The sequence below is a fragment of the Tenrec ecaudatus genome, chromosome X (genome assembly GCF_050624435.1).
Source record: "Tenrec ecaudatus isolate mTenEca1 chromosome X, mTenEca1.hap1, whole genome shotgun sequence".
Lineage (NCBI taxonomy): Eukaryota > Metazoa > Chordata > Mammalia > Afrosoricida > Tenrecidae > Tenrec > Tenrec ecaudatus.
In genome coordinates, this window is record NC_134548.1 from 20967932 (window position 1) to 20993565 (window position 25634).

The 25634-nt window shown below is 41.6% G+C and overlaps 1 protein-coding gene and 1 pseudogene across 1 annotated transcript in view; one reads left to right on the forward strand and one right to left on the reverse strand.

Moving 5' to 3' along the window:
* Positions 1-25634, reverse strand: part of ACOT9 (acyl-CoA thioesterase 9) — a 34265-nt gene that overhangs the window by 5693 nt on the left and 2938 nt on the right. Inside the window, exons 2-8 of the mRNA XM_075538918.1 lie at positions 18673-18770; positions 16538-16564; positions 15844-15889; positions 12714-12884; positions 12423-12460; positions 9131-9214; positions 7094-7197 (exon numbers count right to left, since the gene is read on the reverse strand). Coding sequence (XP_075395033.1) covers positions 7094-7197; positions 9131-9214; positions 12423-12460; positions 12714-12884; positions 15844-15889; positions 16538-16564; positions 18673-18770 — 568 coding nt within the window. The remainder of the gene's footprint in view (positions 1-7093; positions 7198-9130; positions 9215-12422; positions 12461-12713; positions 12885-15843; positions 15890-16537; positions 16565-18672; positions 18771-25634) is intronic.
* LOC142434667 (BTB/POZ domain-containing protein KCTD9-like) lies at positions 22301-24749 on the forward strand (annotated as a pseudogene).

The window sequence follows — 25634 nt, forward strand, 5'->3', positions numbered from 1 at the left end:
ATCCATGCATCCATCCATTGTGTCAAGCATATTTGTACATTTATTGCCATCATCATTCTCAAAACATTTGCTTTCTGCTTGAGCCCTTGTTATCAGCTCATTTTCCCCCTCCCTCCCCGCTCCCCCCTCCTTCATGAACCCTTGAAAATTTATGTTATTATTATTTTGTCATATCTTACACTATCCAACGTCTCCCTTCACCCACTTTTCTTTGTCCATCCCCCAGGGAGGAGGGTATATGTAGATCCTTGTAATCGGATCCCCCTTCCCACCCCACCCTCCCTCCACCCTCCTGGTAGCGCCACTTTCACTCTGGTCCTAAGGGGATCATGTCCTGGATTCCCTGTGTTTCCAGTTGCTATCTGTACAAATGTACATCCTCTGGTCTAGCTAGATTTGTAAGGTAGAACTGGGATCATGATAGTGGGGTGGGGGGTGGGGGTGCATGGAAGAAGCATTTAGGAACTGGAGGAAACTTGTGTGTTTCATTGTTGCTACCCTGCACCTGACTCCTCCCTGCAACCCTTCTGTAAGGGGTTGTTCAGTTGCCTACAGATGGGGTTTAGGTCCCCAATCTGCACTCCCCTCATTCACAATGATTTGATTTTTTGTTCTTTGATGCCTGATACCTGATCCCTTTGACCCTTCATGGTCACACAGGGTGGTGTGCTTCTTCCACGTGGCCTTTGTTGCTTCTGAGATAGATGGCCGCTTGTTTACCTTCAAGCCTTTAAGACCCCAGATGCTCTATCTTTTGATAGGCGGGCTCCATCTGCTTACTTCACCACATTTGCTTATGCACCTGCTTTGTCTTCAGCGATCATGTTGGGAAGGTGAGCATCATAGAATGCCAGTTTAATAGATCAAAGTGTTCTTGCATTGAGAGAGTACTTGAGTGGAGGCCCAATGTCCATCTGCCACCTTAATACTAAACCTATAAATATACGCACATAGATCTATTTTCCCATCTCTCTCTCTCTATATATATATTTACATATGTACATGCTTTCACTTAGAACTCTATCAATGCCCTTTGCCTCCTAGTTCTTTCCTCAATTTCCTTTGACTTCCCTCTTGTCCCACTATCATGCTCAGTCCCCATCAGGGTTTCAGGAACTCCTCTCAGTTCCATTACCCTTGATCACGCCCTACCAGGCCTCCTACACCCTCCTCACCACCTATTTGGATCACTTGTTGTTCCCTTGTCCCTGGGCTTGCTAACACCACTTCCTTTCCCCCCACCTTCCCCTCTCCAATGTTCCCCCGGAACCATCAGTCCCATTGGTTTCTCCTCCAGAGTGTTCATCCAGTATATCTTATTTAGACAGATCTGCAGAGATAATAACATGCACAAAAATAAGACAGAGCAAAACAAAGCAACAAAAGAAAACAAAGCATCAGCAGCAACAACAAAAAGGCAATGACAACAACAACAATAAAGGGAGAAGGGATTTCTAAGCTGAGGATAGGCGAGGCCTACTTCTTAACAGACAATACAAGCCAATCCTCATCACTACAGTTGGTTCAGGACTTGATCACCTTCCCCCCAACAATGGGCACGGTCTCCCCCCTCCAGGAATGCACCACAGCCTCACACATCTAATGCCGCCTCTGTCCTTTTCAAAACCTTACAGCAGCTTCTCCGTCAGCTCTATACATAAAGCCCTCCAGCTGAGAGACCAACTATTCGCCCAACAGCCCCCCCCCCCCACAGATCTGCACCTCTTCCCCTAGCCACAGGGAACAACTTCGAGGTGCTGTAAGGTATGGATGCTATTGAACACCTCTCCTCCACGCCTTTGCCTGATGCCTTCCTCACAGCCTCACTCTGCAAGACACCTCCCCTCCGCTCATCCACCCCCAGTCCCCAAGGGGGTCATCAGTTCTGCCCTTTATTCTGCCAACTTTATGGGGGGAGGGATGCAGACATCACTCTCCCAGGAGGCATGGGGAAGTGTGTAGATGGTTTGGCTTGCCACATTAGTTGGGAGGAGTACACTAGCAACAAGGGGATACAGCCCTCAGGGTTACATACCATTCAGCGCAGGGGCAGTCCTGCAGAACAAAGACTTTCCCCACACACATGCCAGTGGGTCCCTGTCGAGACATACTGCATGATACCCTATAGGGATCTATTTATATGTCTGCCTTCCCACTGCACCGTGAGGACAAAGGCCATTTTCATTCTTATCTGTAGCCCGAGCACTTAGCACGAAGACTGGCAGATGGAAGATACCCAAGCAAACCCGTATTTGCCAACTGATGAATGAATTTCGAGTGAGGCAGGTAACCACTGCGTACTACGAAATGTAAATGCCAAGAGAACAGACCGTGTCTCTTTTGTTCATGGCTGTGTGCGGGATACAGAATAAAAATTTTAAAACAAACTACTCATTACCACCGAGTCAATTCTGACTCATAGAAACCCTGTAGGATAGGGTGAACTGCCCCTTGGGTTTCTGAGACTGTCACTCTGTGGGGAAGTACACAGCCTCATCTTTCTCCCATGTAGCACCTGATGATTTCAAACTGATGACTGTGTGATCGGCACTCCTGAGTGTAGAACAGACACTCAATAAGTAAGTGCTAAATAAGTGTTAAGTGAATGGTTGCCTGAAGTAGGCTAGGTGACTCCCCACCCAGAGCCTGTTATTGAGGTGTGCAGTCCAGTCGGGAACACACACACACACACACACACACGGAAGCAGCAGGTGCCAGGAGAGGGTGTGAGCTCTGTGAGTACAGAGACCCAGAGGTTTGCTTCTAGCTTGGCACAACCATAAAGCCCACAGGAAATGTGGATCTGCAGAGTCAGAACACAAGGAATTTCAGACAAAGGATAGAGTGGAAACAATGATAGTCCTTTACTTACTGTTTCAGTGAGGGTCTATTGTCATAAATACCTAACTGCCAAGCATGAGGAATGTGAAAATGAATAACTGCCTACTCTCAGGATGTTCACAGTGCCCGGTGGTGAGGAGGAGGGAAATATGTAACAGTAGGATGGAGGGAAATCTAGTGGCAAGGGTAAGCTGGAGCTAGTTTACATCGCACCTTAGATCCTAGCCAATCTAAGGAGCTTAGACTTTAATCCACAAAGAATGCTCACCAGAGGATTTTGATCCATAGCCAGCTTTGGAAGGCTTAGCTATTAAAACTGCAAAATTAAGAACCGACTAGAGCAGCGGTTCTCAACCTGTGGGTTGTGACCCCTTTGGGGGTCGAACCACCCTTTCACAGGGGTCGCCTGATTCGTAGCAGCAGCAAAATGACAGTGATGAAAGGGTCACTGCATTAGGAAGGTTGAGAACCACTGGGCTAGAGGGGACTCTAAGATTTGGCAAAAAGACCTACAGGAAAGGGAAAAATAAAGTGCTCACAAAGGCTAGAAAACAGGAGGAAGATCCAGATTTGGAAGGAAATGCAGGCATTCAACTTGGAATGCGCCCCATTCTGAGGCAGCCACGGCAGAAATACAACAGGCACTCAAAATGGTGGTTCTGAAGGTCAAGCCTAGAACAACGATTAGAGGCCGTCTCAGGACAAAAGGTTCTAAATTAACCTGTATTTGATTAGTGCACACTGGGTGCCAGGCATTGTGTGCCCAAGTTCCTCATTTCACCTTCACCACAGCCATAGGATATGGTACTATGATTAGTCTCCTACTTCAGTTGAGAAAGAATGTGGCATCAGGATTGCAGGAAGGTACATTAACAACCGGCAACATGACACAATCTGGCTTGCTCAAAGTGAAGAAGATCGGAAGCACTTACTGATTAAGACCTAAGACTACAGCCCTCAGAGAACTTGTAAGGCTTCACAACAGGACCAATAGACAAAATCATGATAAACAGAAAAAGAGTGAGGGGTTAAGGGTTTTATTTTACTTGGACCAACTATCAATGCTCAAAGAAGCAGTAGTCAAGCAATCTAGCAATGCACCGCACTGGCAAATCTGTTGCACCTCTTTAAAGCATTGAAGAGCAAAGACACTTCCTTGAGAAGGTGTCCCTGAGCCAAGCCATGATATTTTCCATCACCTCATATGCATGTGAAAGCTGGACGAAGAATAAGAAATGCCAGAGATGAATGGATGCACTTGGCTGAGGGTGCGTGGGAATCACACTGCAAGGACCTAGGACTTCCAAAAGAATAAACAAATCTGTCTTGAGAGAAGTACGGGCAGGACAACTCACTAGAAGCAAGAATGGCAAGAGTTTGTCTAAGTACTTTGGACATGTTATCCGGTGAGACCAGCCCCTGGAAAAGGACATCCGGCTTGAAGTAGAGGCCAGTGGGTAAGAGAAAGACGTTCAATGAGGCGGACTGACATAGTAGCTGTAACGATGGACTCAAACTTAACAATAATTGTGCTGAGAGTACAGGACAAGGCAGCATGCTGTTCTGTTATTCATGAAGTCGTTCTGAGTAGGAAATTACTCAGGGGCACCTAATGACACAACAGCAACACTTGAGAAAACCCTGGCTCCGAGAATGCAGGTAATTTCAATCTAGTTACTCGCTAAAAATAAAATGGCTAAAAATCAGGAGAGGTGGGATTCAAGCCCAAGTCTGCCCAACACCAAAGGTAAAGCATATCCTACAAGTTACCACCCTGGAATTAAAAAAAAAAAAATCACTCAGGTCCTCAGTTATTACTCAACATGGGCAAACAGACATGAAAATTTAAAAGGGTTTTTTTACTTGTCTATCTGACATTATTTCCACTGACTCCTTCTTTCCAATAAGTTCAATGCCACATTTTGAAGATTCAAATTATCTAGAGTTCCTAAAATGTAGACCCTATACCAAGATTCTACCGCACACATATTCTACTGCACACAGCACTCAGCAGGCTAGGGAACCAACCATTAAGATTCAAAGAGCCAGTGAACATATCACAGCAGCATTAGTGTGGTTTGTTTGTTTTTTTTGCTTTGTTTTAAAAATCTTGGACATGCTTACAAGTAGCCAAGCAAGATACGATTGCTCTCTCTTCATCTGGAGGGACAAAGGCAAAAGGAGAGTCAGGAATAGGAGCATATGGAACAAGTGGCCAACTCCCTCCAAGCTCAACTGTAGCCCTTGCTCTAAGGCCAGACTGGATGGCGCCTGGCTACTGAGCATTTTGATCAAAGATTCTAAAGGAAAATTCTGATGAGTAACAAAATTTAATTCTCATGGAATTTAGACTTCCTATAAGCAGTGAGGCTGGGTTACCAGTCCAACCCTATGGCCCAGAGGTGATCTTTGTATCTGAAACCATAAACCCCAAAGATCTCCTGATGCCTGCTTTATAACCAAGTAACAGTCTAGTTCAACTAGTAAATACTATCTACCATGAGCTTTATACCTTTAAAAAAACATTTATTCGGGGCTGTACAACTCTTATCATAATCCATACATCCATCGTATCAAGCAAATTTGTGCATATGTTGCCATCATCATTTTCAAGCATTTTCTTTCCACTTGAGCCCTTGGTATCAGCTCCTCATTTTCCCCTCTCTCCTCCTCCCTCCCCTCATGAACCCTTGATAATTCATAAATTATTATCTTTTCATATTTTGCACTGTCTGATGTCTCCTTCTACCCTCTTGTCTGTTGTCCATACCCCTGGGAGGGGGTTATAAGTAGATCTTTGTGATCGGGTCCCCCTTTCTCCCTCCACCTTCCCCTTACCCTTCTGGTATGGCTACTCTCAAAATTGATCCGGAGGAGTTTAACTGGCCTGTATTCCCTGTGTTTCCGGCTCTTATTTTAACCCACCCAAGGGAAGGGTGTTGTTTTTATCTCCACAGCGAAAGAGGGATTAGATTTCAACCCGGTGCTCCAAGACAAGAACGCAACACACTGGCATGAAGCAGGAAACCAATAGAGAGGCCTGAGGGGCTGGCCCCATTACCAACTCAGTGGACAGCCTCACATTCCCCCAGAAAAATTCATTTCAGAGGCCAGCACTGAAGCTACAGCTCAAGGAGAGGGACATGTCTGATCAGAGCACACAGGAGCAAACAAGGGGGGAGGAAAAAGAGTGAAGCACATTCTGGTCCACCAAGCCCTGAGGTCAATATTTCTGCTCAGAGAAGCCAATGCACAGAGAGGACCGTAGGGCCAGCCCCACCACCATGAGACACGATTTCCCTCACTGGCCCATTGCAACACAGGGACAACACTAGAGACACGCGGTGAGAATTGTGCCTACCCTGACCCCACCACATCAAGGTTTTGTGCCCTTTTAAAAACTTACTATACGGGAACACATTGTTAACATCAATTCAAAGCATCAGATAGGAAATTGCGGAGAAAGGAATTCTTATCAGCAGGAGAGGCAAAAATAAAAAAAGGATGGCGAAATGGCCACACAATTCGAAGAATGTAATCACTATCATTGTATTAAACTTATAGACATTGTTGAAATGGTCTATGTTTTTCCTGTGTACATTTTTAATTACAGTAAATAAGAAATATATTATTTAGACGACCTCTCGGATACACTCTGGAGTATTTAATTTCTCTGCTATTATCCTCTTTTTCCTGAGAAATTTCTTGATAATAGTTATGCTAAGGTTCTCATTGAAGGGGCTGCTTCCGACTGCTGCAATAGTCTAAATGATCATTTCCCTTCATAACTTAAACAGCCCATCTTTCTAACATTCTCCTGGGCAAAACAAGAAGCAAGCACCTTGCCACAGAGCCGTATATATATTTTCAAAACCAAGCTCATTGCCATAGAATTGATTCTGTTTCACAGTGACCTTGTAGGACAGGGTAGAACTGTCCCTGTGAGTTTACAAGACTATAACTCTTTACGGGAGTAGAAAAATCCCATCTTACTCCTGCAGAGTGGCTGGTGGTTTTAGAACTGCTGATCTTATGGTTAGCAGCCGAATTCTAACCACTACACTACCAGGGATCTTGCATAAAGGTATATATGATTTTTGGGAGAAAACAAACACTAACGATAAGCCACAAATCATGCGTAGGATGAAGATAGTATGATATGAATTTCTATTTTTTTTCTACAAGTGATGAGCTGCCTACCCATCCGTGGATAAATAGATCAAGAAGCCTTCCCTTCATGTAACATACACACCTGAAGCATTTGCATCTTCACTTCCATGGATGTATTCCCGACCCAGCTAACATGGCCAGTGAACTTAATGTCCTGTTCTGGGCTTATGCTCTTCTTGCACATATCTGCAAAACAGAAAGTCGAAGACTCAAGGAAACAATTAGCCCAAAAGACTAATGACTACATGCACCTCAGTCTCCATTAGCCTGAGAGCTGAAGAAGTAGATGGTACCTGGCTACCACTACTGGCCACTCCGATCAGGACCAAAGGCCCTGGGCAGATTGTGACAAAGAGGTGGAACCAAATCATTAAAAAAAAGGATCAGGCTGGTATGGTAGAAATTAGTACAACCCCTAAGACTATGCCCCCTATACAGCCTTCCAACCTAGACTGGAACCTACCCCCAGGGATCATCTTTCAGTCAAATAATAGACCCATAAAGTAAACAGTAACACTCACGAGGAAATTGTTCCTGAAAATAATCAAGCATCTATGACCAAAAGGGCATCATTATTTGCCTCCAAATTAAGTTCAGATGGCAGGAAGAGGCAGGGCAAATGGAAACAGGGAGCCCGGGGAAGAACTGGAAAGAGTGCTGCTATATTGAGCGGATTGTGATTAGTGTCATGAAACAATAGGTGGATGAACTGTTGAAAAGAATTAGTTCATTGTTTAAATTAATTGTCGAAACAAATGTGCTCTGTACAGTTTTACCCAAACTGAAATAAAATGTTATTTAAAAAACAACAAAAACAAACTCTGAGAATCAATTAGGTGCCCAAATCAACGAGAAATTTTCTATACTACGCAAGGAATTGCACTTGACTTTTTGGCATATCTTTCTACTCTTCAAAACTAAAATCAATTGTTTGACATATAAAAGAAACCTTTTTAATGGGAAATACATGAAAAAGATAAAACTGGAATCATGTAAAACCTTTCTACTTCTAAATAATTATATTTTAATACACAGACATTCTCATAAACATATATATCACATAAAAAACTCCACAAAAGGCTAACATTTCCCCTAATCTCAAGAATATGAGGGGGTACCCCCCCAAAAAAACAAACCAGAATTTCTTTTCAAAGCCAAGTATTTAAATTTTTTTTTTTTACAAAACCACCTTATCACCTTTGAAGAACTCTCCGTTACACGTAATACATTTGTCAAATCTGCAATACCATACTTGGAAACATTTTTTAAACTCATCTGTTTGGATGGCTGACAGCACCTCCCTCATTTTTTTTCTTCACTCCTTCTATGTTGTCAAATTGCTGTCCTTTCATGTCGTTCTTCATTCGCAAAAACAAAAAAAAGTCACACAGAGGGAGGCCAGGTGAGTAAGGTGCAAGAAAGGCAGGCTGTTTTTTGCCATAAACTAATGCACTGAGATGGCTGAGCAAGCAGGTATGTTGTGGCAAAACCAGTCTCCATCTGCCACAGATCAGGCCTTTTTAGTTGCACACTGTTATGCAATCTTTTCAGAACCTCTAAATAATAGAAAGCTTAATTAACAGTCTGACCTGGTGGAGTGAACTCCAAATGGACTAGGAGTCAACATTTTCATCTGTTCAGGAAGTTGATGGACATCTACAACAACGTTGGTCATCAATCAACATTTCATCTTTTTCGATACAAGAAAACCACTTGTACACTTGAGTTTTTCCCATAGCACTGTCCTTGTGAGCTATGTTCAATATGACAAAAGTTTCTGCGGCATTTTTCCCAAGCAGGAAACAAAATTTCACAGCTGTGTGCTGTTCTCTTAAACCAATCATCACAAACAATGAGGGTCGAGCAAAACTGCTTTTACAAAAAAATTCACTGTAACCAGAGAACCTTCCCAGGCGACGCCACTGGCTGCACTAACTCAGAACCAACTTGCTCGATGCTCACCTACAGAGGAAAATGTGTACTACGAAAGCTCTGCCAAGCAGAATTTTGTTTTTGTTTGTTTGTTTGAGTTTTGAGGGGATACCTCTTTTTTTAGTGGGTACCCCCTCATATCTTCTACTAAGAATTCCAAGGACATATAGAAAATGGTACTGCTTACCAATTTTGTCCACCAGGGCTGTAACTATGGATAAAGGAGATGTGTGAGCTTCCTCAACTTTACTGTGCGTGTAGCAAACAAGAACTATAAAAAAAAAACCAACAGGGAAAATATCAGATAGAGGAAATGGAAAATCATTTCTTAACATTTATAACTCATCCCAATATCTATAAAACGCCTTATCTTGCTTTGAAAACTCCACATATTCCACCAATGATCTTAGTCTACGATAAAAACCTTTTCTAAATCGAAGAGATTGGAAAATTCTCTAATCTAACTGCTCCTTTTATTTTAGATGTGAGGAAACACAACCCAGGTGACTCATCAACTTTCCACAGAGATATGGTACCCACAGCAGAGTTACCAGCAGCACTTGAGTCTGACATCAGACAAACGTCTTCCGTAAAAGGAATCACTCACAAGAATCCAGCCAAGTTTCCTCCTGACTCTTCCATCATCATGAAACAGTAGGTTTTCTCAGTTTGCCTCCTCCCCCTTAACATCCTCAGTGCTTATGTCCTCCCTGCCTGTGGGTATGAGTATGCCTGCCATCATTTAACAAGCATGTATGTGTGCCAAGCATGTTTCCATGTACCTTATAGATATCACCTTGGTTAAAGCTGTCTTATGATGACATGCTTATCTCCCTGCTTCTCCACGATTCATTCAAATTTGTCTCACCAACCCTCAAAACAGGGTCTATTCACAATGTATGTTTGCTGAGTAATAATAAATCTTTATCCATCTGCTGGAGGACAAATTACAGGAATAGAAAGTTAAAAGCAAGAAACCCCGTTAAAGGTGGAGGAAGGGAGCTATGAGCAAACAACACCATAGACAGGGGATCAACTAGGGAATTAAAATCAACAACAAGGAGGATGTAGAGATCCTGGGGGTGTTGGAGCAACAGCAATCTAGCTCAGAGGAATGACTAAAAGGCAGAAGAAGGAAGGTAAAAGGAAACAGAGGAAAGATCTAGGAAGCAAAGTTATGGACAGAGGTATAAACATAGGTGTGTACATGTCAATTCACAAAAATAGAGGTATTGGCCTACAGACATATATTTATATGGCAATACATTGGGGGAGTGGATGGACATTGGGCCTATGCTTAAGCCCTTCCTCAACGCAAGAACACTTTGTTCTAACAACCTGGCATTCTGTGATGTTCACCCTCCCAGCAAGCTGGATCGCTAAAGACAAAAAGGGTGCACAAGCATTCATGGTAAAGAAAACTGATGGTGCCCGGCTATCAAAAGATAAAGCACCTGGGGTCTCAAAGACTTGAAGTTAAACAAGCGACCATCTCTAGCAGAGAAGCAACAAGCCCATGTGGAAGAAGTACACCAGGCTGTGGGATCATGAGGTATCAACTGGATCATGTAACAGGCATTAAAAGACCCCAAAAAACCATATTGTTGAGAACAAAGGGGCTCAGAACAGAGACCCAAAACCTATCTGTAGACTATGGGAGGGTCACAAGGAAGGGATAAGTCAACCAGGGTGCAATATCACACCAATGACACGCACAATATTCCTCTGATTCCTTGAGGCTTCCTCACCCCCCACAATCATGACCTCAGTCCTGTCTTTCACTTTGGGCTAGACTAGAGCATGTACACAGGAACAGATAAAAGCCCATGACACACAGAATCCAGGTCAGAGAAATCCCTCAGGAACAGAAATGGGAGTAATGATACCAGGAGAGAGGGGGGAAGGTGGGGAGAAGAGGAGAGGAAGGGGAAACTGATCGCAATAATTGACACATAACCACCCCCCCATCCCAGGGGGGGACGAACAACAGAAACCAGGGGAAAAGGGAGATAGTAGTCAGTGTATGATATGAAAATAATAATTTATAATTTATCAAGGGGTCACGAGGGGGGTAGAAAGAGGATCTGATACCAAGGGCTGAAATAGAAAGCAAATGTTTAGAAAATAACGAAGGCAACATATGGACATATGTGCTTGATATAATTGATGTATGGGTTGCTATAAGCGCTGTAAGAGCCCCCAATAAAATGATCTTAAAAAATAAACTCTGTTTAGAAGTTTTTGTGGTCCTCAGAAAAGAAACTATGTGGGCTTTCCCTAAGACAAAGTATAAATGAAAAAACTCAAGGGACAAAGAAGGTAGGATGGACAAAACTTGAATAAACCTAGGCTTCTATTTTGGATAAGTGAGGATCCCGGCATCATTCACTAGAAAAGACTTCAGGAAGAGCAGAATAGGCCATTTTCAACATGCTAAACTTAAGAAGTCTGTGGCTCTCCCAATGAAGATGCTCGGTAGCTGGAGGACAATGGGTCTGGACTTCAGAAAGGGGTGGCAGGAAACAGAGCTTCTGGATACTGATAGCAACTGAAGCATGGAAGTAACCAAACTCACTGTTATGCATTCAATAATACTGAAACCTACCAAGGGGTTAAGCCCAGAAAGTATTCTTCAGATTGTGGGAGAAAGGGTCAATTGTGAACTTCCTAAGAGTAAACTCAGTAGAAGCCAGGGCACAACAGACTGGGAAATAGGGAGTCAGGAAGTGGAGACAATGAGGGCAGATAATTTTTCCCAAGTCTTTCCAGAAAGTTAGCTGTACAGTGAGGGAGAAACACAGTTTAAGGGGGCTAGAAGGAAAAGGAGTTTTATGTACTTTTCATTAAAAGTTTTCAAGGTGTTTGTAAGCTGAAGGAAATGTGAAGCTGAGGATAGTCTTAAGCTAGAAGGGCGAATGCATGAGAGATAAGACAAGTTCCAAGAAGCTGGAGGTATAGAACTGAGCAAGTAGGAAATAAGGATTAGCCATCAACAGGAGGTAATCAGGAGAACACAGAGGTGGCGGAAAGGAAGTTTGTGAATGCAGGGAACAACTATGTCAGCATAGTTACCCTGACATGATTCAGGAAGGAAAAAGTGTTCTCTACAGTATTTGCAGCTTTTCTTAAGTTTGTTTTAAAATGGCATTTGAAAAAGAGTACCATATATATTCGAGTATAAGGCAACCCGATTATCAGCAGAGGCACCTAATTTTACCACAAAAACTGCATAAAACTTGTGCTCGGAAAACCCGGCTTATACTCGAGCATATACGGTAATCAGAGCTATAACCCTATTATACCCTATGTTTACAAAAAAGCATGATGACAATTCAGTAGTAGACAGTCTTCTTTCTCCGTTGTCTGAGAACATGAGATCCTCATTTGTGCAGGTCACAAAATACAAAGATCTTTTCCAACTGTAGGACTCAGTGCGTAACTAACTGATGGAGAAGAAACAGGAAAAATAAATCCAGTACCTCCCAAGCTGTCCAGATCCTCAAGAATCCTGCCAAACCTGTGAAATCAAGCACGGCGCTCATTAAACGACAATCAGGCTGATCTGCCTTTGACACACTTCGGGGCTACAAACATGTTCTCAAATTTATTGTGGCGATAGTTCCACGATGAAATCTGAGTGCTTTTTAAGATGTACATCTTAAATTGGTGAATTGTATGGTGAGTGAATTAGATTTCAAAATTTTAATTTTCAAAAAAGGCAAAGGAAAAGAAACAGATGCCACAGATAAAAATAGTGGTGTGTTTGTTACCTCACGGTGTTTTGAACAGTCAGATACTTCTCTCGTAATTCAGGCTGACTCCCCAATGGCAAGAGAACTTCCGTGTAGCTGTCTCGCATTCGTCTTGGTGGTAGTTCTTTCTGTGACTTGGCCAAAAGGTTATGAAGTAATTTTCTTTCCTCCATTGCTTTCTTGTGGTCACTGAGGGAAAAAAAAGACGCACACCTCATCAAACACAAAATCAATGTTATCCCACAACCCCGGGGACATAGAGGCCTGTTATTAGTATCAAAGGATAGAGAACGTATGGACCTACTTCATCTCCTCCTGCCATGTGGTGAAATGAAAAATTTCTGGTAAAAATTCTTAGACGTGAGATTTAAAAAAAAAAACATACTTCAGAGTCAACTCACACAGAGACCCACAGAAAAAAGCAGATCTGCCCCACGAAGTTTCCAAGCTGTGATCTTTACAGGAGTGGATTGACAGGTCTTTCTCCTATGGAGCTGCTGGTATGTTTGAACTCCTAACCTACTGGCTAGCAGCCAAGTGTTTAAGCAATGTGCCATAAGCCTCTTAAAAAATAGAATACTTGATTTTATATGTTAAAATTCACAGAGATAGAAACATATGCACTAAAGTATGACATGGCCACTCAATTCCATCTCATCTTCTCTGTCCCAATTCGTTCTCTCTTTCATCTCTCTCTTCCTCCCTCTCAATTTCAGAAGAGAGACAAAAAATGGAGTATACCAGAGTATAGAAGGTAGAGAAAAAGATTGAGGTAAAGAATGTAAAAAGGAGACATAAAGGGAAGGAAAAGAAAATTTAGGTGGAAGAGAAAAGAGAGACAAGGGAATAGAACCCAAATTAAGATGTCTTTCTAGGCCTAACTTCTGAAGTGGTATTGCCAGGAATGTTTACTATACATCCAGTCATCCTAATTTAGTATCCTAGTGATCCTAGTTTAGTATATATCCAGTCATGTAATTTTTGATCCATGTAAAATAGAGGAACAGGTTAAATGGCACCAGATAAATCCAGAATGTGACACACTCTATAAGGCACATTGTTTAGCCTCTTTAAAGTCAAGCTCGTGGGACAAAAAGGTGGTGGTAGGAGAGAGTGGCCCGGGCAACTAAATTGGGGAACTAAAAAGCGCCAAATTCAATGTTAGTTTTTTTGGTGTTATGTTTGGGGCTTTTTTGTTGTTGTTTTGTTTTTTAGTTAAAAAATGAGTTTTAACAAATAAATAAAATAATTTTTAAAAATTTTTAAATGACAGTTCTTATTTTCACACAGAAACAGAAACTGACGAAAAGTCTTGCTGGTACAACATTTCAAAAAACTAGTTAAAATATTGAACTGGAAAAGAGATTATGACATAAACCAGAAATATAAATTCACGAAAATTGTTGTAATGGGATAGTTTTTATTTAATATTTATTTTTTCTCCAAAACAGTTTTATTTGGAGCTAATATAGATATCACATCATTCCACAGTTCAATCCCATCAAGCAGTATTGTACAACTGCTACCACAATCAGTTTTTTTTCCTCCAAAAAATCAGCATCTTTTAATTACTTATTTATTTTGAAGCAAACCAACAAAAGACAAAAACCTTTGGTTCACTTACGTATATATGAATGAAAAAATTCTTAATGCAAATTCACTCATTTAAAACTTATGTACAAATTACAATGTTATAAGATCATCCTTTGTAGTTTTTAAAAAACATTTTATTGGGAATGGTTGTGAATTCTGATTATGAAGTGGGTAGTATACTTTTTTTTTGAAAGACTGGAGGTAATTTTAAGGAATTACCATATATACTCGAGTATAAGCTGACCCAGATATCCACCAAGGCACCTCATTTTACCACAAAAACTGTATTAAAAAATGTGCTGAAACAGATAGGAACTGGAAATACAGGGAATCCAGGACAGATGAACCCCGCAGGATCAGTGGTGAGAGTGGTGATATCGGGAGGGTGGAGGGAGGGTGAGGGAGAAAGGGGGAACAAATGACAAGAATCTACATATAACCTCCTCCCTGGGGGACGGACAGCGGAGAAGTAGGTGAGGGAGACGTCGGATGCTATAAGATAGGACAAAATAATAATAATTTACAAATTATCAAGGGTTCAGGGGGAAGGGGGAGCGGGGAAGGAGGGGGGAAAATGAGGAGCTGATACCAAGGACTCAAGTAGAAAGCAGGTGTTTTGAGAATGATGATGGCAACATGTGGACACAAATGATGTATGTACGGATTGTGAAAAGAGTTGTATGAGTCCCTAATAAAATGATTTTTAAAATGTGTTAAAAAATCTCAGCTTATACTCAAGTATATACACTACTGACAATTTTGCTATGTACGAGTATGTCTTACTTATTAGAGATTCACAGTGATTCTGCTACTGAAGTTACATGCTAAAGTGTCATGATGTCAATGATTTGCTTAGAAACAGCTCAGCCAAAATATATGCACACATAAAACAAATTTCGTAGACGATCGACAATTACTGAATCCAGTTGGTGGGTCCTCAGGTATTCGTTCTTCATATTTTTTTATTATATTTGAAGTTTTGTTGGTAAAATAATTACAAAGTTGTCATTAGAAAATTTCTATACCAACAGTAAATCATTATATACCTAGTTATCACTAATGCTTTTTTCTCTTTTCATCTCATTTTAGCCTCAACATTCTGTGCATCAAGAAAGATTATTTCCTATTCCGTAGCGGGGAAAAACTGAGAGATTAACGAACTCACAAGAAGCAATAAATGAGTCATGTTGTATGGCATCATGGAAAATCCCTGGCATTTAATCATGCAATTTTGTGAGACTCATTGTTATCACCAAGCTTTTAAAAAAATAAAAACATTATGCCATAATACTATGAGAATCAGTTTTGCTATGTTTTGCCATGAGAATCAGAAAGGTAATACACTTGAATGCCTTCTGGAAAGACCTAGAAAATATCGAGCCTCACATTATTTTGACAATGATACCTCAATTAACAAGGATGTCTGAAAGTAACTGTGGCCCCATCAACAAGCACAAGGTCCACCATCCCTAGGAGAAGCTCACTGAATGGGCCGAAGTCCAGTCCCCCACCACCCTTGGGGACGACAGCATCAATGAAACCCGTGGCTGCATACCTCCAGTTTGTGGATGCTCCTACTTTTTCCCGCAACTTATCTCGAACTGAAACAAAAGCAAAAAGGAGGTCACTCTGTGGAACACATGAGACCGTGAGTATGGCAAAGAGCAAAATTGATAAAAGCGAGACAGACGTGCACCCGAAAGCTTTAAAGATCCATGGATTTCCATTTAATGCCACAGAAAAAGCTCAGGGAAGGGAAAACCTGAGATGACTACTGCACAATCCCTCTGTGCGGGGGTGGGATGAAGCGGGAGGGGGGTGCCTTGTTCTGGCCAGTGGGGGTTATAGAAACAAATGAAAAGGGGGAATGTCGAATTACTCATCCAGTGAGGCTGTGCCAGAGTCAGCAGATGGGTGCCATTCAGATGGAGATATTATATATTATGGACGGGATCCACACCCATCTTCTCAGGGGCAGTGTTAGGGAAAACTGCTGAGTTTCCGCAGGAAGGCTTGGCTGCCAAACTATGCAAATCGGAGCCCTCGCTATTACCTCTTTTTTCTTCTTTGTACAACCCTAATCGTCACGGAAGTTTAAACCGGAGAAGTGAGCAAAGAAGTAAAGCAATGTAAGGCAAAGTATGCAACTGAATTTTAGTTAATGCCCACAGCCCAGAAGTGCAAGAAAAAAAGTAGTGCTAGACAACTGTAAGCACTTGGAAAAAAAGTTGATTCTAATTACCACACACCGTTATTCACATGGATAGGGGAATGTGCTAGGGAAAACAAATTAGAAACCAGTATTAATACAAGAGTTAAAAAATAAATCTAGAGTATTTCACAAAACACAATGAATTCATATCCTAGCATTTCAAAAGTTTTATCATTGTTGTACACATGTGTACATACACAAATAAATATAGTTCTATGAACAGTGGCGATCTTTGTTCAGTAACTTTCAACTAATCCAAACCAAATCTGATTGGCTTTAACATGTACTTTGGTTTTCGTTAAATTTTCTACTAAACAATTGTGTATACACCATAAATTTGGTGCAAGCTCCCAATTACAATAAAATCAGAGAACTTCAAAAAAATTAGTCAATTTGTCTTCCAAGACTGTAAATCTCCCCAAAGCAAACTATCCCATCTTTCTCCTATGAAGCAGCAGGTGGTTAGCAGCCACCTGACATTTTGGTTAGCAGCCAAGAACTTTAACCACTGTGCCACCAGGGCTCTGGTAAGTGAGTCTTCCATCTGCTTTTTGCCTCAAATAAAACAATGCACACAAAGTACCACAAATATACACAGACTACTGATGCTCACTGACATAAACTTATAACTAGTTTGGCCATTGTAAGAAGACAGGCAGATGTTTAGGGTCAAAACAACAAGTACAATTTTAAATGATTTACTGTATACACACATATATTTTGGAACCTTCAAAAAGCCACAATTTTAATTATAATAAATAGTTCTAAACTATTAGATAACCCACAGTTTGCATATTAGAGTCATAACTGAAATTTCCGTTAATTAAGCATGGATTAACAGCATCCCCCTAACAAAACTATGGACTAAGAGCATTGCATTAGGACCACTGAGGGTTCACCTTTCAAAAGTTAGTTTTTTTCTTGCTCATGCTTCCCTCCTCAGTGCCTGTACACACAGGAAGTAGAGCTCATTTACCTAAAAGAGGTTGGTTACCAAAGTTCCCATGTAAATGAAATTTGGAATTGCTTTCTACTTGAATCTACCACGTAGTTAACCTAGACATTTATAAATGAGGATTGTAAAATATCTACTTGTTTAAAAAATCATTTTATTGGGGGCTCATACGGCTATCACAATCCATACCATACAACCTTTGTGTCTAGCACATTTGTACATATGTTGCCATTATCATTCTCTATACATTTTCTTTCTACTTGAGTCCTTGGTATCAGCTCATTTTCCCTCCCTCCCCCACCCTCCTTCACTCATGAACCCTTGATAATTTATAATTATTACTATTTCATGTCTTACACTGACCAGTCTGTCTCCCTTCACCCACTTTTCTGCTGTCTGTCCTCCTGGAGAGGGGTTATATGTTGATCACTGTGATCAGTTCCCCTTCTCTCCTTCCACCATCCCCTTTCCCTTCCCCTCCTGGTGTCACTACTCTCATTATTGGTCCGAGGAGTTTATCTGTCCTGGATTCTGTGTTGCCAGTCCTTATCTGTACCTATGAGCATGCTCTGGTCTAGCCAGATTTGTAAGGTAGAATTGAGGTCATGAGAGTGGGGGGAGGAAGCATTAAAGAACTAGAGGAAAGTTGTAAGTTTCATCAGTGCTATAGTGCACCCTGACTGGCTCATGTTTTCCTTGTGACCCTTAAGGGAATGTCCAATTGTCTACAGATTGGTTTTGGGTCTCCACTCCACACACTCCCTCATTCACAATGATATGATTTTTTGTTCTGTGTCTTCCATGCCTGATACCTGATCCCATAGACACCTCATGATCACACAGGCTGGGGTGCTTCTTCCATGTAGGCTTTGTTGCTTCTGAGCTAGATGGCCACTTGTTTACCTTCAAGCCTGTAAGACCCCAGGTACTATATCTTTTGATAGCCAGGAAGCATCAGTTTTCTTCACCACATTTGCTTATGCACCACTTTGTCTTCAGTGATCGTGTTGGGAAGGTGAGCACAGAATGTCAAGTTATTAAAACAAAGTGATCTTGCGTTGAGGGAGTACTTGAGTAGAGGCCCAATGTCCGTAAAAGATCTACTTTTAATATGCCTCATTTTCCCTAAATAACTGTTTTGAAAACCTCCCAGAAGGTTTTTTGTTTGTTGGGGTTTTCCCCAAAAATTAGCATAAAAGGTAAACACCCTTCCTTGCCTTCATCAATGTGGAAGGGTCTTTGCTTCTTGGGATCCTGGGCTTCTTGTGCCAGTCCTCTGTTAAGGGTAAGCAGCCCCTTGTTCAAGGAACAAAACCTAGAAAACAAAATAAAACAAACATAAGCTCAGTTCCATGGGTTCTTCCTGCTAATCTCAAAGATCTGTGTACCTTCCCTGAGCACTTGGCAATACTATTAACATATTTTATAAAGGTCTGTACACGAATCCATATTTCCATTTACGGCTACTCCATAAATCATATCTCTAACTAGAGTAAACATTTCTTAAGAGTAAAGACCAATTAAAAAATCACCTCCAAGATAAAGTAAAGGCTCTACCAGATTTAATGGATTTAATCTTGCTCTCTTTTTATTAGCTCCAGAAGCCAAAATCAATTTAGCAAACTGCTGAGCAAATGAATTATACATGTGTATTTTGCTCTTACTATCACACTGTTATATACTATTAACCCTAATAAATATATTAACCCTAACTCTAAGTTAATTCACTTTCAAAATTAAATGAACCCCTTTCAGACCCAAAGAGATCATTTATTGGATTTATGGATGAATTATTGAGTGTAAAACGGATGATCTGCTCTGTAAACCTTCACCTAATTAACAATAACAACTTTAAAAGTAAAAAGATTTTCCTATACCTGCCACAGAATAAAATAAAGGCTAGTTCCCCAAATTTGCCTAACTTATTTCCCACCCCCCAATAAGTTGTTTTTGGCTCATGGTTGCATACCAATTAGCCCCTAATCACAGCCACACACACACACACAAAAGATATATTTATTATATAAAAATCATATGGAAAGATGCCATCTGTAAACAGCAGTGGGAACTTTTGGCCTGATCTCAACTAAGCCAATGCCATCGAGCCGATTCTGAGTAGAACTGTGGGTTTCTGAGGCTGTAAATCTTCACAGGAGTAAAAAGTTTCATCTTTCACTGACAGTGGTTTCAAATGCTAACCTTGTGGTTAGCAGCCCAACTTGTATCCCACTATGCCAACAGGGCTACATTTGGCCTCTTAGCAGCTCATCCTAGGATTTCAGTGCCATTAGAGGTTCAGACTACGAGCAAAGGTGGCCAATAGGTCAGGGAGAGATGAAGACTAAGCGGGTCATGTTAGTAAGAATATGCTCAAACTACTGATGAGCCACACACTACTGCTGGGACTAATTTTGTTGTGAACTCGGTTAAAGGCAAGCATTGAAAAGATCACAAACCCCAGACACTGCCACCTCATTCTAGCTCAAGTTCCTAGGTTAATTCTCACTACCCAAATTAAGGACAAGGAATGACTAATAAAAAAGGTCCTATTTGTAATGATTATTTTAAAGCCCAAGTCACAACAGATTACTCTTCTGGATTAAAGTACCCGTGAACAGGAAAATCTATATGCAGTGTTAACATTTAGGCTACTAGAACAAATCCTCGTTGTACTACCAGGTCAGCTTGTGTACTCAATGTCACTAAGTCAATCCCAACTCATAGCGACCCTATAGCACAGGGGAGAACTGCCCCAGTGGGTTTTCGAGAAAGTTAACTCTCTATGGGAGTAAAAAACCTTGTATTTTTCCCTCACAGTGGCTGGTGATTCTGAACTGCTAACCCTGCTGCTCAATGCCTAATTACTACACCACCAGGGCTTCCCATGTAAAGAATACATAAATATGGGCACATCTCTGTTGACTAATTAAACTCCTTACCCCATCTAGTCCTCTCACTTGCTGCGACACAATCACTGCTGAGCCACTAAGACCAAAACATTTTAAGTTTTACTTTTGTGTGTGTTTTCTTCAATCACATAACCAGGCTCTACCTTGTTTTGGCTTTATTCTTTCACACTCAATTTTCCATTTCTGTACTTTTGTGTATCTATGGAGACGGTTTCTTTCTTTTTTTTAAAACATTTTATTAGGGGCTCATACAACTCTTATCACAATCCACACATATACATACATCAATTGTATAAAGCACATCTGTACAGTCTTTGCCCTAATCACTCTCAAAGCATTTGCTCTCCACTTAAGCCCTCTGCATCAGGTCGGAGACGGTTTCTGACCTTCTAATTTTTACTTGTATTTTCTCAGAACGTCATTAGACTTTTCAACTTTTTAAAAATCCTAATCTGGGTGACAGTTTGCAAAGCAAATTCGTTTTCCATGCAATTGTTAATATACAATTTGTTTCATGAAATTGACTGCAATTCCCCCACAAGGTAGAAACACTCTTTCTACTGCCTCCCTGTGTTGAACACTTCTGGCCTTTCTTTCCTAACCCTTCTGGCCTTCTTCTGAGGGTTTTTCTAGGGAGTGTATACCTTTATACTTTATAGGCTTCTCCACTGTTGGGCTGAAAGCTGAGTCATAAGGGTGAGTCCAGTTCCTGCCTTGAAGGGTGTCTACGGGGGTTAGCTTCCAGGCTTCCACCCGTCTCTGGCAGACCAGTAAGCCCTACCATTCTGGTTTTGCGTTTTGTTCCACATTTTTCTCGCACTCTGTCTACAGCCTCCTATGGCTATCCCTTGAATGGTAGTTAGCAGTGAGAACAGGAACCTCATAGTTCTAGTCACAGAGGCTGAGGTTCTCAGAGTCCATTCATCCTATGTACTAATTGTTTCCTTGCGTCTTCGACTTTCTTTACTCTTCTTTGCTCCAGGTGGAGCAGGACCAATAGTTGTGTCTTAGAAAGCCTCTATTTTTTTTAGCACAATTTCATTTTATGTATTTTCTGTAGGTTGAAGTCTCTCACTAAAAGCAGAAGGGTACATTATTGCTTCATTCTGTCATCTCAAAAATTCACATTCTACCACTGAATCTACCTGGTTTTAAAAAGCACACTGGGAAAAGCTAATGGTTTCCATTGCTGTCATCAGCGGAATGACTGCATCACATTCATCTTGCCCTCGATACATTAATTAGCAATTACAACAGACGCCTAAGATACAGCCAATTTAAGCAATGGGATCTGACTCCAAATGGCTAAATACTTTGGAATACACGCTGCAGACTATCAGGAACACATAACTGAGCTCATGACTTAGCTCACTGCCATTGAGTTAATTCATAGTGACCCGACAGGCCAGAGCACAACTGTCCCTGTGGGTTTCTGGGACTGTCAATCTTAACAGGAATAGAAGGGCCGCCTCCTTCTCTCTCGGACTGGCTGATAGTGTCAAACTTCTGTCCTTGCAGTTAGTAGCCCAATGCGTACCCTACTACACCACCAAGACTCGCTTTGGGCAAATCCACATAGATGAAAGCATGAAGAGTGATGCAGACCAGCCAGCCAGCCTGACTTTGTGAGAGGCACTATAAAAGCGAGGTTAAGAGTCCAACCCGGATGTTTGTTAGCTGAGTAACACTAGGCAAGCTACAATCCTGCTCTGAGCTTCATTTTCTTATTTGTTAAATGAAGATAAAACTATCTAGCCAATGAGTTTGTCTTAAGGGCAAAGAAGTTAACACATGTTAACACCTTAGGAGAGCTCCCGCTACATGGACAAATCCTTAAAAATGTTGCCTATTATGATTCAGAGAAGTAAAACTTCTCCACAATCCCCTCTACAGATAAAAAAGAAACAAATTTAGAGAAGGGAAACCAGAAACCGCAATGAACAATCTGAATGTAGGACCAAAAGGAGATAGTAAAGAAGGGAGCTGACGGCTGTAAATACATAGTTGGGCCAATTCATTTGAAACAGTTGATCCTATACCCGTGTTCTCTGCATTCTGCCTTTTGGAAACAGAGGAACTGGGTTGTGATACACAAATTTGGCAGTTTGAAGCCATCAGCTTAATACGTGGGAGAAAGATGGGGCTTTCTATTCCTGTAAAGAAATTTGGAGATAAAGGCTGGGCTTACTGGTGGCATAAAGACTGGTGGAACCCCCAAATTATGGCCCCTCAGGCCTGGAACAGAGCTCACCTTCCTGGCTCAATTTTCAGCAAAATAATAAGACAGGTCTGTATGGTTGCAAACCACACTAGGGAAACACACACTCTTTAGAAGAAGCCATTATCCGAGAGCCAAAGGGCAGCACTTGCCCAAGAACAGAGTTCAGAAGGCAAGAAGGGTAAGGAAAGGAAAAGTGGCAACAGGAAAGTGCTGGAGAGAAAATCTTGATGCCCACTGCCACGTGCACATGTCCACTGGCACCTCAAACTCTCCCAGGCTCCTCCTGGCATTCTGGGAAAGGGGACTGGCTGCCTGAGCTGAGAGAGAGGCCACTGCTAGCTGCAGGTGGCCACTAACCAGGAAAATCTACCTTCTAATCTTCTAACTACTTTCTGTGTAAGTCTCGCAGAATAACTCTTCAGTTTGGCCTACTGCTCCCCACTCCCCACCTATACGAGGGGGTACTCCCCAAAAAAACAAATATTGCGTGAGGGGGATAGTGCATTTGGAATTCGTTCCACCAGGTCAGACTGTTAATCAGGTTATTTAGAGGTTCTGCAAAGACTGTGTAACAGTGTGTGACTAAAAAGGCCTGATTTGTGGCAGACGGGGACTGATTTTGCCGCCATGATAATGCACCTGCTCACTCAGTCATCTCAGTCCATCTGCTTTTGGCAAAAAAACAGCATGCCTTTCATGCCCCACGCACCTGACTCACCTGACCTCGCTCCATGAGACTTTTTTGCTTCCACAAATAAAGACGGACATGAAAGGATAGCAATTTGAGGACATAGAAGAGGTGAAGAAAAAAATGAGGGAGGTGCTGAAAAAAATGAGGGAGGTGCTGAAAAAAATGAGGGAGGTGCTGTCCGCCATCCAAACAGATGAGTTTGATAAATGATTCCTAGAATGGAATCACAGATTTGACAAATGTATTAGGTGTAATGGAGAGTACTTCAAAGGTGATAAGGTTGTTTTGTAAAGAAAAAAATTCAATATGTAGCTTTGAAAAAAATAAGATTCTGGGGCTTTTTTAGGTAACCCCTAGTATGTTAGATGCTGCAAACCTTGGACCAGTCATGACAGAATGACAGGCGGACTCTGAGCCAAATCAACCAGTTCTGGCTGCAGCTGATTCTCCTAGGGGGCTGCTGATATCAGATCAACTGCCATATCATTCCCCTAGGGGAATCAGCTGATCTGATTTACATTAAAGCCACCAGTGTGTCTAACAGGCAGGGTGGACTGAATGCTGGCACTGCTTTGATCAGGGATTTGATGTTTTGTTTGTGTGTGAAGGAGAGCCATTTACTGAGCCTCAGACAGGCTCTACGCCAACTGAAGGGCTGACAGGATCTCACACAGACTGGCTAACGCAGCGGTTCTCAACCCCCCTAATGCCAGTTCCTCATGTGGTGACCCCCCAACCATAAAATTATTTTTGTTGCTACTTCATCACTGTAATTTTGCTGTTATGAATAGGGCAACCCCTGGGAAAGGGTCGTTTGACCCCCAAAGGGGTCACAACCACAGGTTGAGAATTGCTGGGCTAATATTAAACATTGGTGGGTGGTACTTTACCACTACACAGGGCACTTTAGTGAATAAAGAACCTGTCGGTAAGTATGCTGGCCCACGTGTTTTAAGGACAAAGGACAAAGATGTCTGGGGAAATAAGCAAGACCATAGAGGAGTTTTCTTAATTGACTAACGTCCTGAGTACTTTCAACCCCTTTTGAACTACTTGCAACATGGGCAGCTCATTGTAAATGATGGCATAGATTTATTGGGTGATAGAAGAAGCCAGAGTTTCTGGAATTGACTCATTGACTGAACACTTGAACACCTACAAGTGCCAATAAAGAATTCTTTTTTCCCCCAGCTTCAATGTCTCCCAGGGAATGAGCGTCGGCAATAAAGAATTCTTAATGACAAGAGGATCACTCACCAATATCCCCAAAATAATTTGTGCAATTTCTGCTAGCTACTCCAAACAAATCCGAATCACAATGCTGATCCTCTCATTTGGACCAGTGAGACAATTAACTTAAAAATGGCCAATTTAAGCCACTGCGATCTTGTGAATGCTAATCTCCGCTTGGCCAATTTTGAACGAGCCGATCTCTCTGGATCAATGCTTGACATCAGAATTACTTTTGGTTAAAAGAGAAAACTAGATTTTTAATCTATTGAATAGTCTAACAGAATTGGAATTTCATCTCCTACTGGAGCTTGTACATTGAAAGGTGACTTAATAAGTTGATAATAAAACTGAAGCTTCTCACACCAGCCTGTGAGATCGCAAGGTGTCGAAGGGATCAGGCATCAAAGACAAAAAAAAAATCATAGCATTGTGAATGAGGGGGGAGTGAGGAGTGGGGACCCAGGGTCCATCTGTGGGAAACTGGACATCCCCTTGCAGAAGGGCTGCCGGGAGGAGACAAGCCAGTCAGAGTGCTGTGTAGCAATGATGAATGATATACTTTTCCTCTAGTTCTTGAATGTTTCCAGCCACCACCACCCTTTATCATGATCCCAATTATACCTTAGAAATCTGGCTTGACCGGAGGATATACACTGGTACAGAAAGAAACTGAAAACACAAGGAATCCAGGACAGATGAACCCTCAGGACCAATGGTGAGAGTGGAGATACTGGGGAGTGTGGAGGGAAGGTGGGGTAGAAAAGGGGAATAGATTACAAGGATCGACATATAACCTCCTTCCTGGGGAACAGACAGCAGAGAATTGGGTGAAGGGAGACGTCAGATGGTGTAAGATATGACAAACTAATAATTTATTAATTATCAAGGATTTATTGGGGGGTTGGGAGGGGGAAAATGAGGAGCTGATACCAAGGGCTCAAGTAAAAAGCAAATGTTTTGATAATGATGATGGCAACATACGTACAAATGTGTTTGACACAATGGATGGATGCATGAATTGTGATGACTTGTACGAGTCCCCAATAAAATGATTTTTAAAAAAACCTTGAAGTTTCTGACCATGAAAAAACAAATGCTGGCGAAGTAGAATGAGTGATGTTACAG